Here is a 14,093-nt window from a genome sequence, read left to right as displayed (position 1 = left end):
CTAACCATCCCATTCATAAACAAATTAAACAACCATGGAGACATCACACACCCCTGCCATAAACCAACATTCAGTGAGAACCAATCACTTTCCTCTCTTCCTACTCGCACACATACATTACATCCTCAATAAAAACTTTTCACAGCTTCTAGCAACTTAACTCCCACACCATATACTCTTAATACCTTCCACAGAGCATCTCTATCAACTCTTATCATATGCCTTCTCCAGATCCATAAATGCTACATACAAATCCATAAATCTATTTTTTCCTTTTTTTATATATATTCGCCATTTCCTGCATTAGCTAGGTAGCCTTAAGAACAGAGAACTGAGCCTTAGAGGGAAAATTATCTCTTGGCCCCCCTCTCTGTTCCCTATTTTGGAAAAGTAAAAATTAGAGGAGAGGATTTCCAGCTCCCCACTCCCTCCCCTTTTAGTCGCCTTCTACGACACACAGGGAATATGTGGAAAGTATTCTTTCTCCCCTATCCCCAGGGATATATATATATATATATATATATATATATATATATATATATATATATATATATATATATATATATATATATATATATTTTTTTTCTTTTTTTTTCTTTGTCGCTGTCTCCCGCGTTTGCGAGGTAGCACAAGGAAACAGACGAAAGAAATGGCCCAACCCATCCCCATACACATGTATATACATACGTCCACACACGCAAATATACATACCTACACAGCTTTCCATGGTTTATCCCAGACGCTTCACATGCCCTGATTCAATCCACTTTCTTCTTTCACACACTTTACCAAACTCAGTCACCAGCTTCTGCAGTTTCTCACATGAATCAGCCACCAGCGCTGTATCATCAGCGAACAACAACTGACTCACTTCCCAAGCTCTCTCATCCCCAACAGACTTCATACTTGCCCCTCTTTCCAAAACTCTTGCATTTACCTCCCTAACAACCCCATCCAGGGGAGGATATTCCAAAAAAGGCCCAGTCCTCTGTTCTTAACGCTACCTCGCTAACGTGGGAAATGGCGAATGGTTAAAAAAAAAAAAAAAAATATAATATATGTATATATATATATATATATATATATATATATATATATATATATATATATATATATATATATATACATATATATATATATATATATATATATATATATATATATATATATATATATATATATATATATATATATATTTTGCTTTGTCGCTGTCTCCCGCGTTTGCGAGGTAGCGCAAGGAAACAGACGAAAGAAATGGCCCAACCCACGCCCATACACAATGTATATACATACATGTCCACACACGCAAATATACATACCTATACATCTCAATGTACACATATATATACACACACAGACACATACATATATACCCATGCACACAATTCACACTGTCTGCCTTTATTCATTCCCATCACCACCTCGCCACACATGGAAATACCATCCCCCTCCCTCCTCATGTGTGCAAGGTAGCACTAGGAAAAGACAACAAAGGCCCCATTCGTTCATGCAATTGCTGTCATGCAATAATGCCCGAAAACCACAGCTCCCTTTCCACATCCAGGCCCCACACAACTTTCCATGGTTTACCCCCAGATGCTTCAAATGCCCTAATTCAATCCACTGACAGCACGTCAACCCCGGTATACCACATCGATCCAATTCACTCTATTCCTTGCCCTCCTTTCACCCTCCTGCATGTTCAGGCCCCGATCACTCAAAATCTTTTTCACTCCATCTTTCCACCTCCAATTTGGTCTCCCACTTCTCCTCGTTCCCTCCACCTCCGACACATATATCCTCTTGGTCAATCTTTCCTCACTCATTCTCTCCATGTGCCCAAACCATTTCAAAACACCCTCTTCTGCTCTCTCAACCACGCTCTTTTTATTTCCACACATCTCTCTTACCCTTACATTACTTACTCGATCAAACCACCTCACACCCCACATTGTCCTCAAACATCTCATTTCCTGCACATCCACCCTCCTGTGTACTACTCTATCCATAGCCCACGCCTCGCAACCATACAACATTGTTGGAACCGCTATTCCTTCAAACATACCCATTTTTGCTTTCCGAGATAATGTTCTCGACTTCCACACATTCTTCAAGGCTCCCAGGATTTTCGCCCCCTCCCCCACCCTATGATTTACTTCCGCTTCCATGGTTCCATCCGCTGCCAGATCTACTCCCAGATATCTAAAACACTTTACTTCCTCCAGTTTTTCTCCATTCAAACTTACCTCCCAATTGACTTGACCCTCAACCTTACTGTACCTAATAACCTTGCTCTTATTCACATTTACTCTTAACTTTCTTCTTTCACACACTTTACCAAGTATATTTATATATATATTCCTATAAGTCCATAGGGAAATGACACACGATAAGATCCCAAGTGCACTTTCGTGTAATAATCACGTAAGGGGAGATACAAAAAAAATAAGTCAGTTGATATACGACTAAGAGACATAGCTAGGATGTCATTTGGTAAATCTAAGTCTCTTCATTGTATATCTCGACTTGTATTTCTTTCTTGTATCTCCCCTAATGATGTGATTATTATACGAAAGTGCACTTGGGAACTTATCATGTGTCATTTCCCCATGGACTCATAGGAATATACTTGATCATGCACTAAATTGTGATCCTTTCCAAACTGGGGGTGGAAGGATGGAGTGAAAAAGATTTTGAGTGATCGGGGCCTGAACAAACAGGAGGGTGAAAGGTATGCTAGGAATAGAGTGAATTGGAAAGATGTGGTATACCATGAACCATACAAACAATGAATATCCTCACCAACCAGTCAACAACACAGTCACCCCCTTTTTCAATAAATTCTACTGCAATACCATCCAAACCTGCTGCCTTGCTGGCTTTCATCTTCCGCAAAACTTTCATTACCTCTTCTCTGTTTATCAAACCCTTCTCCCTGACCCTCTCACTTCGCACACCACCTCGACCAAAACACCCTATATCTGCCACTCTATCATCAAACACATTCAGCAAACCTTCAAAATACTCACTCCACCTCCTCACTTCACCACTACTTGTTATTACCTCCCCATTTGCCACCATTTGTTCTCTTTTCTTACACACTTTATTTACCTCCTTCCAAAACATCTTTTCATTCTCCCTAAAATTTAACAATACTCTCTCACCCCAACTTTCATTTGCCATCTTTTTCACCTTTTGCACCTTTCTCTTGACCCACCTCTTTCTTTTACACATCTCCCAGTCATATTTGCATTATTTCCCCGCAAAAATCGTCCAAATGACTCTCTGTTCTCTTTCACTGACAATCTCACTTCTTCATCCCACCACTCACTACCCTTTCAAATCTGCCCACCTCCCACCTTTCTCATGCCACAGGCATCTTTTGCACAAGCCATCACTGCTTCCCTAAATACATCCCATTCCTCCCCCAATCCCCTTAAATCATTTGCTCTCACCTTTTTCCATTCTGCACTCAATCTCTCTTGGTACTTCCTCACACAAGTCTCCTTTCCAAGCTCAATTACTCTCACCACTCTCTTCACACCAACATTCTCTCTTCTTTTCAAAAACCTATACAAATCTTCATCTTCACCTCCACAAGATAATGATCAGACATCCCTCCAGTTGCACCTCTCAGCACATTAACATCCAAAAGTCTCTCTTTCACGTGCCTATCAATTAACATGTAATCCAATAAGGCTCTCTGTCCATCTCTCCTGCTTACATATGTATACTTATGTATATCTCTCTTTTTAAACCAGGTATTCCCAATCACCAGTCCTTTTTCAGCACACAAATCTACAAGCTCTTCACCATTTCCATATGCAACACTGAACACCCTATGTACACCAATTATAACCTCAACTACCACATTACTCACCTCTGTATTCAAATGCATATATTAGTGTTTCTAGTGTCCACAGGTGCTGTGATGAATAATCTTCGTCCTGGATGATCAAAGTAACATTTTCTTTTTGAGCTTATCGTATCTTTTGATTTTTGGGCCAATATTTCACAGTCTCCCATGCCTGTCATGCCAGTAGGGCATAAATCTTGAGGGCAAGTTTGGGACCAAATGCAATACTTTCTTCTCACAGTCAGTCATCCTCCAGTCATGCCAGTGACAGCCAATTCTCTTGAGTTTTCAAAGAAGGAAACTGAGTGACAGTACCATAGCTGTCTCTCCCAAAGACAAAGTAACTTTTTGGTTTCCATTTCTCATCTAAAACACTTTGGATGACTCTACCATTCCTTCACCCCCTGAGGCTCCTCTTACTAATCCTATGCCCCTCCCCATAATCTCTTTTCAGACTGCCCAAAAAGCACTTCTCTCTCTGGACACATCCATCCCTATGTACTGAAAGACTGTGCCTCTGAACTTGCACCTGTGCTTACTCATCTGACTGTTCCTGTTTAAAAACCAAAACGTTTTCTTCTTGGAAGCACTGTACTGACCCTCTATTATCCTATTGCTTTGACATCTACTACTTCCAAGGTCTTCAAATCCCTCCTGAACTCCCACTTTAGACACCTCAAATCTCAGTCTTCTCTGATCACCAGTATGTTTTCCATAAGGCAAGCTCTACTGGTGATAGTCTTCCTATCTTACTAATATTTGGTCATCATCCCTGAAAGATTTTGGGAAATTTTGTGCAGTTGCCCTTGGCATATCCAAAGCTTTTCATAGGGTAGAGCACTGGGGTCTCATCTCTAAGCCACACTCTTTTGGCTTCCCTTCCTCACATTGCTCCTTCATATCTAGCCTCCTCTCCAGCCAATCTACCTCTGTTTTTGCTGATGGATCAGCCTTCCCCCTTTTCTTCATCAACAGTGGTGACCTTCAAGGTTCTGACCAGTCCTCTACCCTTCTTTTTTTAAATAATTTCCTCTCTTCTACTAATAATCAAATGCACTCATAAATTGATGACTCAACACTGCATTCATCTACATCCTTCAATTCTGCTCCTTCTCTCACTCAATCTGCATCTCATCTTGACACAGCTTCCTTAATAAACTCAGAATTGGACAGGATATCTCAGAGGAGTAGATGAAACCTAGTTAATTTTAATGCCTCCAAGACCCAGTTTTTATCCATCTCTTTATGGAAAACTCCTCTTTCTTGGAAACCCCTCATTACAGGAATAGCTAAGTTTGCCTCTCAAGAAACTGCGTGTCCTGTTTAGATGGCAAAACTTCTTTTTTCTGAACAGTTGCTCCATTTATACAAAGAACTGATTCATCCTTGTGTGGAATGGTGCTCTCATATTGGGGGTGGTTCTACCTCTGCATCCGACTTATAAACTGTCCCAGGCTAACGTCCAAACTTGACCCTCTTGCCCTAATCCACAACGTTGGTTCACTTTCTCTCTTCTATAGGTATTACTTTGGTTTTTGCTCCTAAGAGCTGGCTGCCTGTGTGCTGCCCCCATCACTTGTGAGACCACGCAATACTCAGCAAGCTGCTGTATCACATGATTATTGTGTGGCCATCAGCAACTCAAGGGTGGGCCCTTTTGATAACTACTTCTTTCCCTACACCTCAAAGCTTTGAAACTCGCTACCTTCTCAAGTCTTTCCCAATGACTATGGCCTGGTACATTTTAAAAGACGTTTTTCACTTCCTCCAAAATTCATAATTATTTTCCTTTGTCTTCTCTTTTTCCCTTTCATAATTCTCTCTATATTTCAATAAAGGCCCAGCCTTGATGTGGACTTCTGTCCATGACTGGAGCCTTCAACAGATAAAAAAAAAAAAAAGACCAGGCAGAGCATCCTGAATTACTTGACAATAATGATCTGTTTTTGGATATTGTGGAAAGCAATTTTATTAATAACCTCTCTTCCAGCACTGAAAGTTGACCAAGATGAGACAGAAGGTCTGGCATAAGTGGAGACAGTGTCGCCAGTACCCACCTGACCTTTACAAAACTGCATCTGGTATTCACAGTTTTACAGTTTTATAATTTTGGTTATGAAATAATTATCAATGACATAATTGCACTGAATGAATCAAGAAAAGAGTCACGATAAAGTATAAGATGAAATATAACAACAATCACTAAAAAAGTTTTCAATGAAAGCAAAATGAATTATAAAATGTGCTCAGTGACAATTCAACACTCAGGCCTTACTCTTCCACTTCTTAACATGTGTTTAATCAATAAAATTCTACACTTCATCTGAATGCTAATGGACAACATGTACTTCAGAAGGGATTTTTGTATTATTATATGAATTCACTTGAAATTGTTGGGTTAAATACATTTTCAAACAACTTCAAAATCTGCAGAGATTCATAGGGTTGGAAAAGAAACCTATGTGAGGAGGTAAGAGGTTAAGAATTCTGTTTTTCTTTCCTTTAACAATCAATTACAGCATACTTATTTACTTTCTCCCATGTTAGTGAGGTAGCACCAGGAAGAGAGGAAGAAAAGGCTTCACACACTCACATCCATTCCCTACCTGTCTTGAGTAATACACCAAAACCACAGCCCCCTAATTACAACTAGGCCCCATAGACCTTTCGTGGTTCCCCTGGCTGCTTCATGTGCCCTGGTTCACACCACAAACTGAAAATCAAGCCCTATGTACCCCTTCACTCCAATTCACACTCCCATGCACACCTTTCACCCTGCTGCATTATCAGGCTTTAAGCACTGAAGATATTTTTTACTCCATCCTTCCATCTCCAATTTGGTCTCTCCCTTCCTGTTCCCTCCACTTCTGACACATTTATCCTTTGTCAATTTCTTCTTACTCATTCTCACTCTATGCCCAAACCATTTCAGAAGACCTTCTTCAGCTTTCTCAATCTTGCTCTTCTTATTACAACCCTCTCTTAACCTTTTATTACTTACTCAATCAACCATTCTCACACCACATATTGTTCTCAAACATTTCATTCCCAACACATCCATCCTCTTCCGTATGATATTATCTACAGCCTATGCCTTGCATCCATACAACATCGATGAGACTACTATACCTTCATACATTTTTACCCTCCTAAATAGTGACCTCTCTCTTCACACATTCTTCAATACCTCGAACTTTCATCCCCTCACGTGCACTTTGACTCTGTTGGGGATGAGAGGGCCTGGGAAGTGTCAGTTGCTGTTCGCTGATGATAAAGAAAAGATGGCTGATTCAAGTGAGAAACTACAAAAGTTGGTGGCTGAGTTTGATGAGTGTGTGAATGGAGAAAATTGAGAGTAAATGTGAATAAAAGCAAGGTTATTAGGTTCAGCAGGGTTATGGGACAAGTTCATTGGGATGTAAGTTTGAAAGGAGAAAAATTGGAGAAAGTGAAGTGTTTTAGATATCTGGGAGTGGACTCTGCAGTGAATGGAACCATGGGAGTAGAAGTGAGTCATATGGTGGGGAGGAGGTGAAGGTTCTGGGAGCAATGAAGAATGTGTGGAAAGAGAGAGTTATCACAAAGAGCAAAAATGGGTGTGTTTAAAGGAATAGTAGTTCCATCAACATTATATGGTTGCAAGGCATGGGCTATAGATAGGGTTGTGTGAAAAAGGGTGTATGTGAAATGTCTGAGGACAGTATGAAGTATAATAGTTTGTATCTTTATCTTAAAGCCCTTCATCACCAATCATAAAAATAGTCTATATTCAGCGATACATTTCTCAAATGACTTAATACCATTAATTTTCATGAAAAGGTTCTTACCATGTATGTGAACGTGGGTAGTTTTTGGTTTCTCCCCACATTTCAATTGTAAACAACTGAGGTCCATTGCTACCATATAATTCCTTAAATCCATTCATTGGGACACGTGATGTACCAGTAACAAACTGAAGCAGCCGAGCTCTCATTTCATTTGTAAAGGACAGTACCACCTGTAAACACATCTACTTATAAAATCCATGATTACAAAATTTTTGGATAATTTTACTATCAGCATTAAATACCCAACAGAGAATCAGCATTTGTCTCCATCTCACACAAATCAAAGTACAGCCTCAATATGATTATTGCTTACTAAGAAATAAGTTTTAATATTGTGTGTGTGAAGTCAACATCATCCCTACTCTGTCACCAGAGTTCTATGCTTGAATAGTTTCGGAGACAAACTGTCTGCTAGCAATTATCAGATTAGCTTTTAAGTATGGCTATCTATCTATATCTCTGATTCCCATTCCCTCCATAACTCCCATCAAAAGGGGTGGCAATGCGCCAAAAGTTTCCACTTATCCCTATCCTTACATGCCTCCCTTGCATACACCATTTCTCGCCCTCCAGTACTCTTCCACTCTATATTACAATGTCACAGGTGGTCTTCTTCTCACACCAACCTTAACATTTCCATGTAAACTTCCCATCTTGCATTCTTTCCACATGCACAAAACATCTTAAAGTATTATGATTCACCCACTCAACTGCTATACAATTAATTCCCTTTGCATTACCTACCATACCAAATCTCTCATACATCTCATTTGTCTCCATTCTATCTAGTCCTATGACATGCTCCTCTCAAATACCTAATTTCCACAACTTGGATTCTTGACCTCTGTGACTCATTCCATGTCCACGTTTTGGCTGCAGAGGTCAGGGTTGGGAGGACTATGTAATCCCTTAATCCTTTCTCCACTTTCATACCAACACCTTTACCCTTCATTATTCTATTAAGTAACCCAGTGACTCTTCTATCCTGTATTGCTATCTCCTTTATCTCTCTTTCCATATCACCCTAACTCTCATTTGCTCTCTTTTTCAACCCTTGCACCTTCCTCTTGACTTTGTGCCACTTTCTCTTATACATCTCCCAGTCACTTGCTCTCCTTCCTTATAAGTATCGTCCAAATGCCTCTCTTTTCTCTTTCACTAAGAGCTTTACTTCTTCATCCCGCCACTCACTACCCTTTCTAAATCTGCCCACCTCCCACCTTTCTCATACCTAATGCATCTCTTGAACATGCCATCACTGCTTCCCTAAATTCATCCCATTCCTCACCCATTCTCCCCTCATTTCATTTACTCTCACCTTTTGCCATTCTAAGCTCACTCTCTCCAAGTATTTCTTCACAGTCTCCTTTTTTAAGCTCACTTACTCTCACCACTCTCTTCACCCTGACATTCTCTCCTTTTTTGAAAACCTCTACAAATCTTCACCTTCGCCTCCACAAGATAGTGATCAAACATCCCACAAGCAGCCCCTCTCAGCACAGTGACTTCCAAAAGTCTCTCTTTTAAATGCCTATTAATTAATACATAATCTAATAATGCCTGTTGACCATCTCTCCCACCCACATATGTATACTTATGTATATCTCTTTTTAAACCAGGTATTCCTAATCACCAGTTTTTCAGCACAAAAAACACGAGCTCTTCATCATTTCCATTTACAACAATAAATACCCCATGTGCACCAATCATACCCTCAACTGCCACATCACTCACCTTTGCATTCAAATCACCCATCACTAATACCCAGTCTTGTGCACCAAAACTACTGACACACTCACTCAGCTGCTCTCAAAACACCTGCCTCTCAAGATCTTTCTTCTCATGACCAGGTGCAGGAGCACCAATAATCACCCAACTCTCACCATCCACTTCAGTTTTACCCACATCAGTCTAGAATTTACTTCCTTACACTCTATCACACACTCCCACAACTTTGTGTGTTATAAAAGCATTAAGATCTTTCAATGATAATTTCTTACTGCCATACTCCAATGTTTCTTCCAATAATCTGATTCATTCAAGAGGCTGTACTATAATGGAAATATATTTGCCAGTATCATTTACTACAAGTGAAGAGAAGTTGCAGAAGGGTGTAAAGTGTCTTTTGTAATGTGTGTTAGCATAGGTGATTGAAGGTAAATGTGAATAAAAGTAACGTAATGGTGTTTGGAAGGGAATGCAAAGGGAATAATTGTAGAGAGTAAGATGGGTGAAACGTAATACTTTGACATGGTTTGAGCATGTGGAAAGAATGCAAAACGGAGTTTACAAGGAAAGTGTATGATAGTACAATTAAAGGGGTAAGTGTGAGGGGAAGACCACCTGCATGAGAAGTATAGTGAAAGAATATTGGAGGGAGAGAAATGGTGTAAGAATATTTGATATGGTATATGCGAGGGAGGTATGTAAGGACAGGCATAAGGGAAGACTTTTGCCATGGGAGTTCCCAGAGAAAATGTGCATCAGAGATATGGACAGATATACATAAAACACACCAAACAGAGGCAACTAATTCAAAATCTTAAAGTAAGATGCTAGGTACTTACCCGCCAGAACCACTGGATGACAATGTGGTTAGGATGATACTCTCCTTTGTAAACTGTGTTAGCTCGCCAATCCTTGACATCAATTGAGACGATGCCACACATCAGCAGCTCTAATTCATTCTGATGAGTACAAATATATCTTCAGGTTAAACATAAACATCAGTGAATCAATACAGGCATGACAACACAACCTGAAGTTCATACCACAAAGGTACTCAGGGCTGGAATACGCTGATACAAAGAAATATACGGTACCAATATACATAATGAAATGGCAAAAATAAATATGCTGTATTAAGGAATTAGCCTTTAACCTTCAATAAGAAATAAAATGAACCTTGAAAAAAATAGTACCCTTTAAATGAATGGGGCCAAATGATTAATACTAACCATGCTGGTCTCTATCACTGAAAATAGTGGAGAGAGATTATTTCCCTCATATTTCCTTATATCACAGGAGCCATTTACGAGGGAGCAAGAGTGGGAGGCTGGAAACCCTTCCCTTATTGTATTCAAATATCTATAAGTTGGAACAAAGGAGGCTGAGTGAGGAGTGCTCATTCTTCTTAAAGACTTTGAGGAAAGGAACATGAACAGTTTGGCTTTAAGTGTAACAAAGCTAGCAGGTATGGGGGAAAAATAGTTTGGGAAGGTCTTTGGGGATAAAGTCAGAGGTCTGTGTGAGGGCAAGAGCTAAGGAAGGGATAGCATTTCTGCTGAAGCATGATTTGTGGGAAGGTGTGAGTGTAAGGAAGTAAGCTCCAGAGTGATATGGGTGGAAATGAAAGTGAATTATGAGATCTTCTTCTTTCTTTCATACTATTTGCCATTTCCCGCATTAGCGAGGTAGCGTTAAGAACAGAGGACTGGGCCTTTGAGGGAATATCCTCACCTGGCCCCCTCCTCTGTTCCTTCTTTTGGAAAATTAAAAAAAAATGAGAGGGGAGGATTTCCAGCCCCCCGCTCCCTTCCCTTTTAGTCACCTTCTACAACACGCAGGGAATACGTGGGAAGCATTCCCTTTCCCCTATCCCCAGGGATAAAATTATGAGATATGGGTGATAATTAGTGCTAATGTAACTGGCTATGAGAACAATGATGAATGGATGTGAGTGTTTTGGGAGCAGAGGAATAAGTGTGTCAGCAGTTTTGATACAAGAGATTAGGTATTAGTGATGGGTGATTAGAATGTAAAAATGAGAGATGTGGCAGCTAATGGTATAATTGGAGGGACATGAGGGTATCCAGGAAGGTGAACAGCTTGTTGAGAGTGTGTGGAAAAAGGGTTAGTGATTGGGAAAACATGGTTTAAAAATAGTGACATATATTAGTATACATGGGTGAGCTGGAAAATTGGTAAGCAGGCATTATTGGATTTTGATTTAAGCAGTGGCAATATCATAACCAATGAGGTTAGGAGGTGCTGCAACTACCATAGGGGCTTGAAAATTGGGTAAAGTTTGAATTTCAGTACCTCAAGGGGATACTCTAGTTTTCTGGAGTATCCAAGTCTTTTATCCAACCTTCCCATTATGACTTCATAATTACACCCTTAAAGGTGGAACAAGAGGAGGAGGCATTGCCCAACTCCATCAGGGCAATAGTATTTTCTTTAACAAACACGAGGAGTACATGGGGAATAATTTTTCAAACAATCTATGAGCCGAGCCCCACTGCCTCTGAGAAACACTGCTGGGTTGTTCTATGCCTGTGGCCAGTCAAGGGTGAGGCACTACAGGATAAGAAGCAACACTGGAGTCCACAAGTTATGTTGGCCAGTAAAAAGGACAAGTGACTGAGAGTGAAGGTGAGAGCAAAATGAGAGAGGGAGTTTGTGGTCAAAATCAAAAGTTATTGTGTGTATTTGCTATGGATTGGAAAACTCATATCTTTGGGCAGGGTGTATGGAGTGAAAACTGAATGATGAATGTAGGTTGTGGAAGGAGTAGTATGGGTGGGAATTAATGAAAATTATCAGGGAAGCGGGGAAAGAAGGATGTGTAATTGTATTTGGTGAAACTGGAGAGCTAGTTGGTAAATAGTTGGTAGGCATCCATCGATCAGAAGATATATTACTGGTACTATTACCTGGGTAAGTAGCAGGGGGCTGGAAATCCTCCCCACTCGTTTTTTTTTTAATTTTCCAAATGAAGGAACAGAGAAGGGGGCCAGGTGAGGATATTCCCTCAAAGGCCCAGTCCTCTGTTCTTAACGCTACCTCGCTAATGCGGGAAATGGCAAATAGTTTGAAAGAAAGAAGACTACCTGGGTAATGGTTGGGGTAGTAATGGCTGAGTAGAAAGCAAACACTTCAGGGGTTAGGAAATTGCATTTTTCCGACTGAGGTAGCCAACTTTTCTTTCTGCCTCACCTACACATGGATTACTGCCATTCTGTCCAGAAACATACAATTTCACCTGGTCACACACAATACTTGACACCACTTAACTCACACAACTCATGCTTCATAACTATAGAAAATTAGATTTTCCTGTGGTGAGTGCTTACCCTGCCTTTTGGCAAAATGTTAGAAGCAATAGATAGAAGCAATAGGCTAAACATTTAGGCAGGAGCATTGTCTGAGAGAAAGAAAGCTTAAGATTAAAGGGGAAGAATGGTTTCGAAATGTTTTAGGAGCAAAGTCAGGGTTGGTGAGGGGACAAAAGCAAAGAAAGGACTAGCATTACTTCTGAAGCAGGAGTTGTGGGAGTGTGCGACAGAGTGTATGGAAGTAAATTCTAGACTGACAAAGGTAAAACTGAAAGTAGGTGGCAAGAGATGGGTGATTATAAGTACATATGCACCTAGCCATAAGAAGAAAGATCATGAGAGGTAAGTGTCTTGAGAGCAGATGAGTGTGTGTCCTCAGTATTCATATAAGAAACCGGGTGTTAGAGATGGGTGATTTAAATGTGAATGTAGGTAATGAGGCCTTTCATGGTATAACTGGGGCACATGGTGTATTCAGTGTAATGAATGGAAATGGTATGCAGATTGTGGAGTTTATGCGAAAATGAACTGGTAATTGGGAATCCCTGGTAAAAAAAGAGGCATAAACACAAGTATAAGTATGTGCGTATGAGAGTTGGTCAGTGGGCACTATTGGATTATTTATTATTGGATATGTGTGTAAAAAAAAAAAAAAAACTTTTGGATATAAATGTACTGAGAGGGGCAGCAGGTGGGATGTCTGATCACTATCTTGAACAGGTGAGACTGAAAATTTGTAAAGGTTTTTGAAAAAGAGGAAACAATGTCAGGGAGAAGAGAGTGGCAAGAGTCAGTGAGCTTGGAAAAGAGACTTCTGTGAAGAGGTACCAACAGAGATTAAGTGTAAAATGGCAAAACATGAGAGGAAATGAAGTGAGGGGAGTGGGTGATGAATGGAAGGTATTTAAGGAAGCAGTGATGGCATGTGGAAGAGGTGCATGTGGCATGCAAAAGGTGGGAGGGGGGCAGAACATAAAGGGTAATGAGTGGTGGGAGGAAGAAGAAAAGTTGCTAGTGAGAGAAAAGAGTGACATTTGGGCAGTATTCACAGGGAAGGAATGCAAATGATTGAGAGATGTATAAGAGAAAGCAGCAGAAAGTCGAGAGGAAGGTACAGGGGTTGAAAAAGAGGGCAAATGAGGTGTTGGGGTGAGCGAGTGTCAGTAAACTTTGGGGAGAATAAGATGTTTTGAAAGAAGGTAAATAATGTGCAAAAGACAAGAGAACAAATGGGAACATCACTGAAGGGGGCAAAATGGGAAGTGTTAACATGTAGTCATGAAGTGAGAAGGAGATAGAGTGAGTTTTCTGAAGGATTGTTGAATGTATTTGATGACAGAGTGGCAGATGTAG

General features: G+C 40.2%; 2 protein-coding genes across 3 annotated transcripts in view; one reads left to right on the top strand and one right to left on the bottom strand.

Annotated features, from left to right (window-relative positions):
* Positions 1-14,093, bottom strand: part of Nedd4 (E3 ubiquitin-protein ligase Nedd4) — a 202,606-nt gene that overhangs the window by 8,898 nt on the left and 179,615 nt on the right. For both annotated transcript variants that reach the window (XM_071690428.1, XM_071690429.1), the window contains 2 exons: positions 10,251-10,370; positions 7,684-7,853 (listed from right to left, as the gene is read on the bottom strand). In XM_071690428.1, coding sequence (XP_071546529.1) covers positions 7,684-7,853; positions 10,251-10,370 — 290 coding nt within the window. The remainder of the gene's footprint in view (positions 1-7,683; positions 7,854-10,250; positions 10,371-14,093) is intronic.
* The window catches only part of LOC139763949 (uncharacterized), a 95,022-nt gene that overhangs the window by 65,738 nt on the left and 15,191 nt on the right, over positions 1-14,093 (top strand). The gene's annotated exons all lie outside the window — the stretch shown is intronic.

The sequence above is a fragment of the Panulirus ornatus genome, chromosome 48, assembly GCF_036320965.1.
Source record: "Panulirus ornatus isolate Po-2019 chromosome 48, ASM3632096v1, whole genome shotgun sequence".
NCBI lineage: Eukaryota > Metazoa > Arthropoda > Malacostraca > Decapoda > Palinuridae > Panulirus > Panulirus ornatus.
This window is presented reverse-complemented; position numbering and strand designations above follow the sequence as displayed.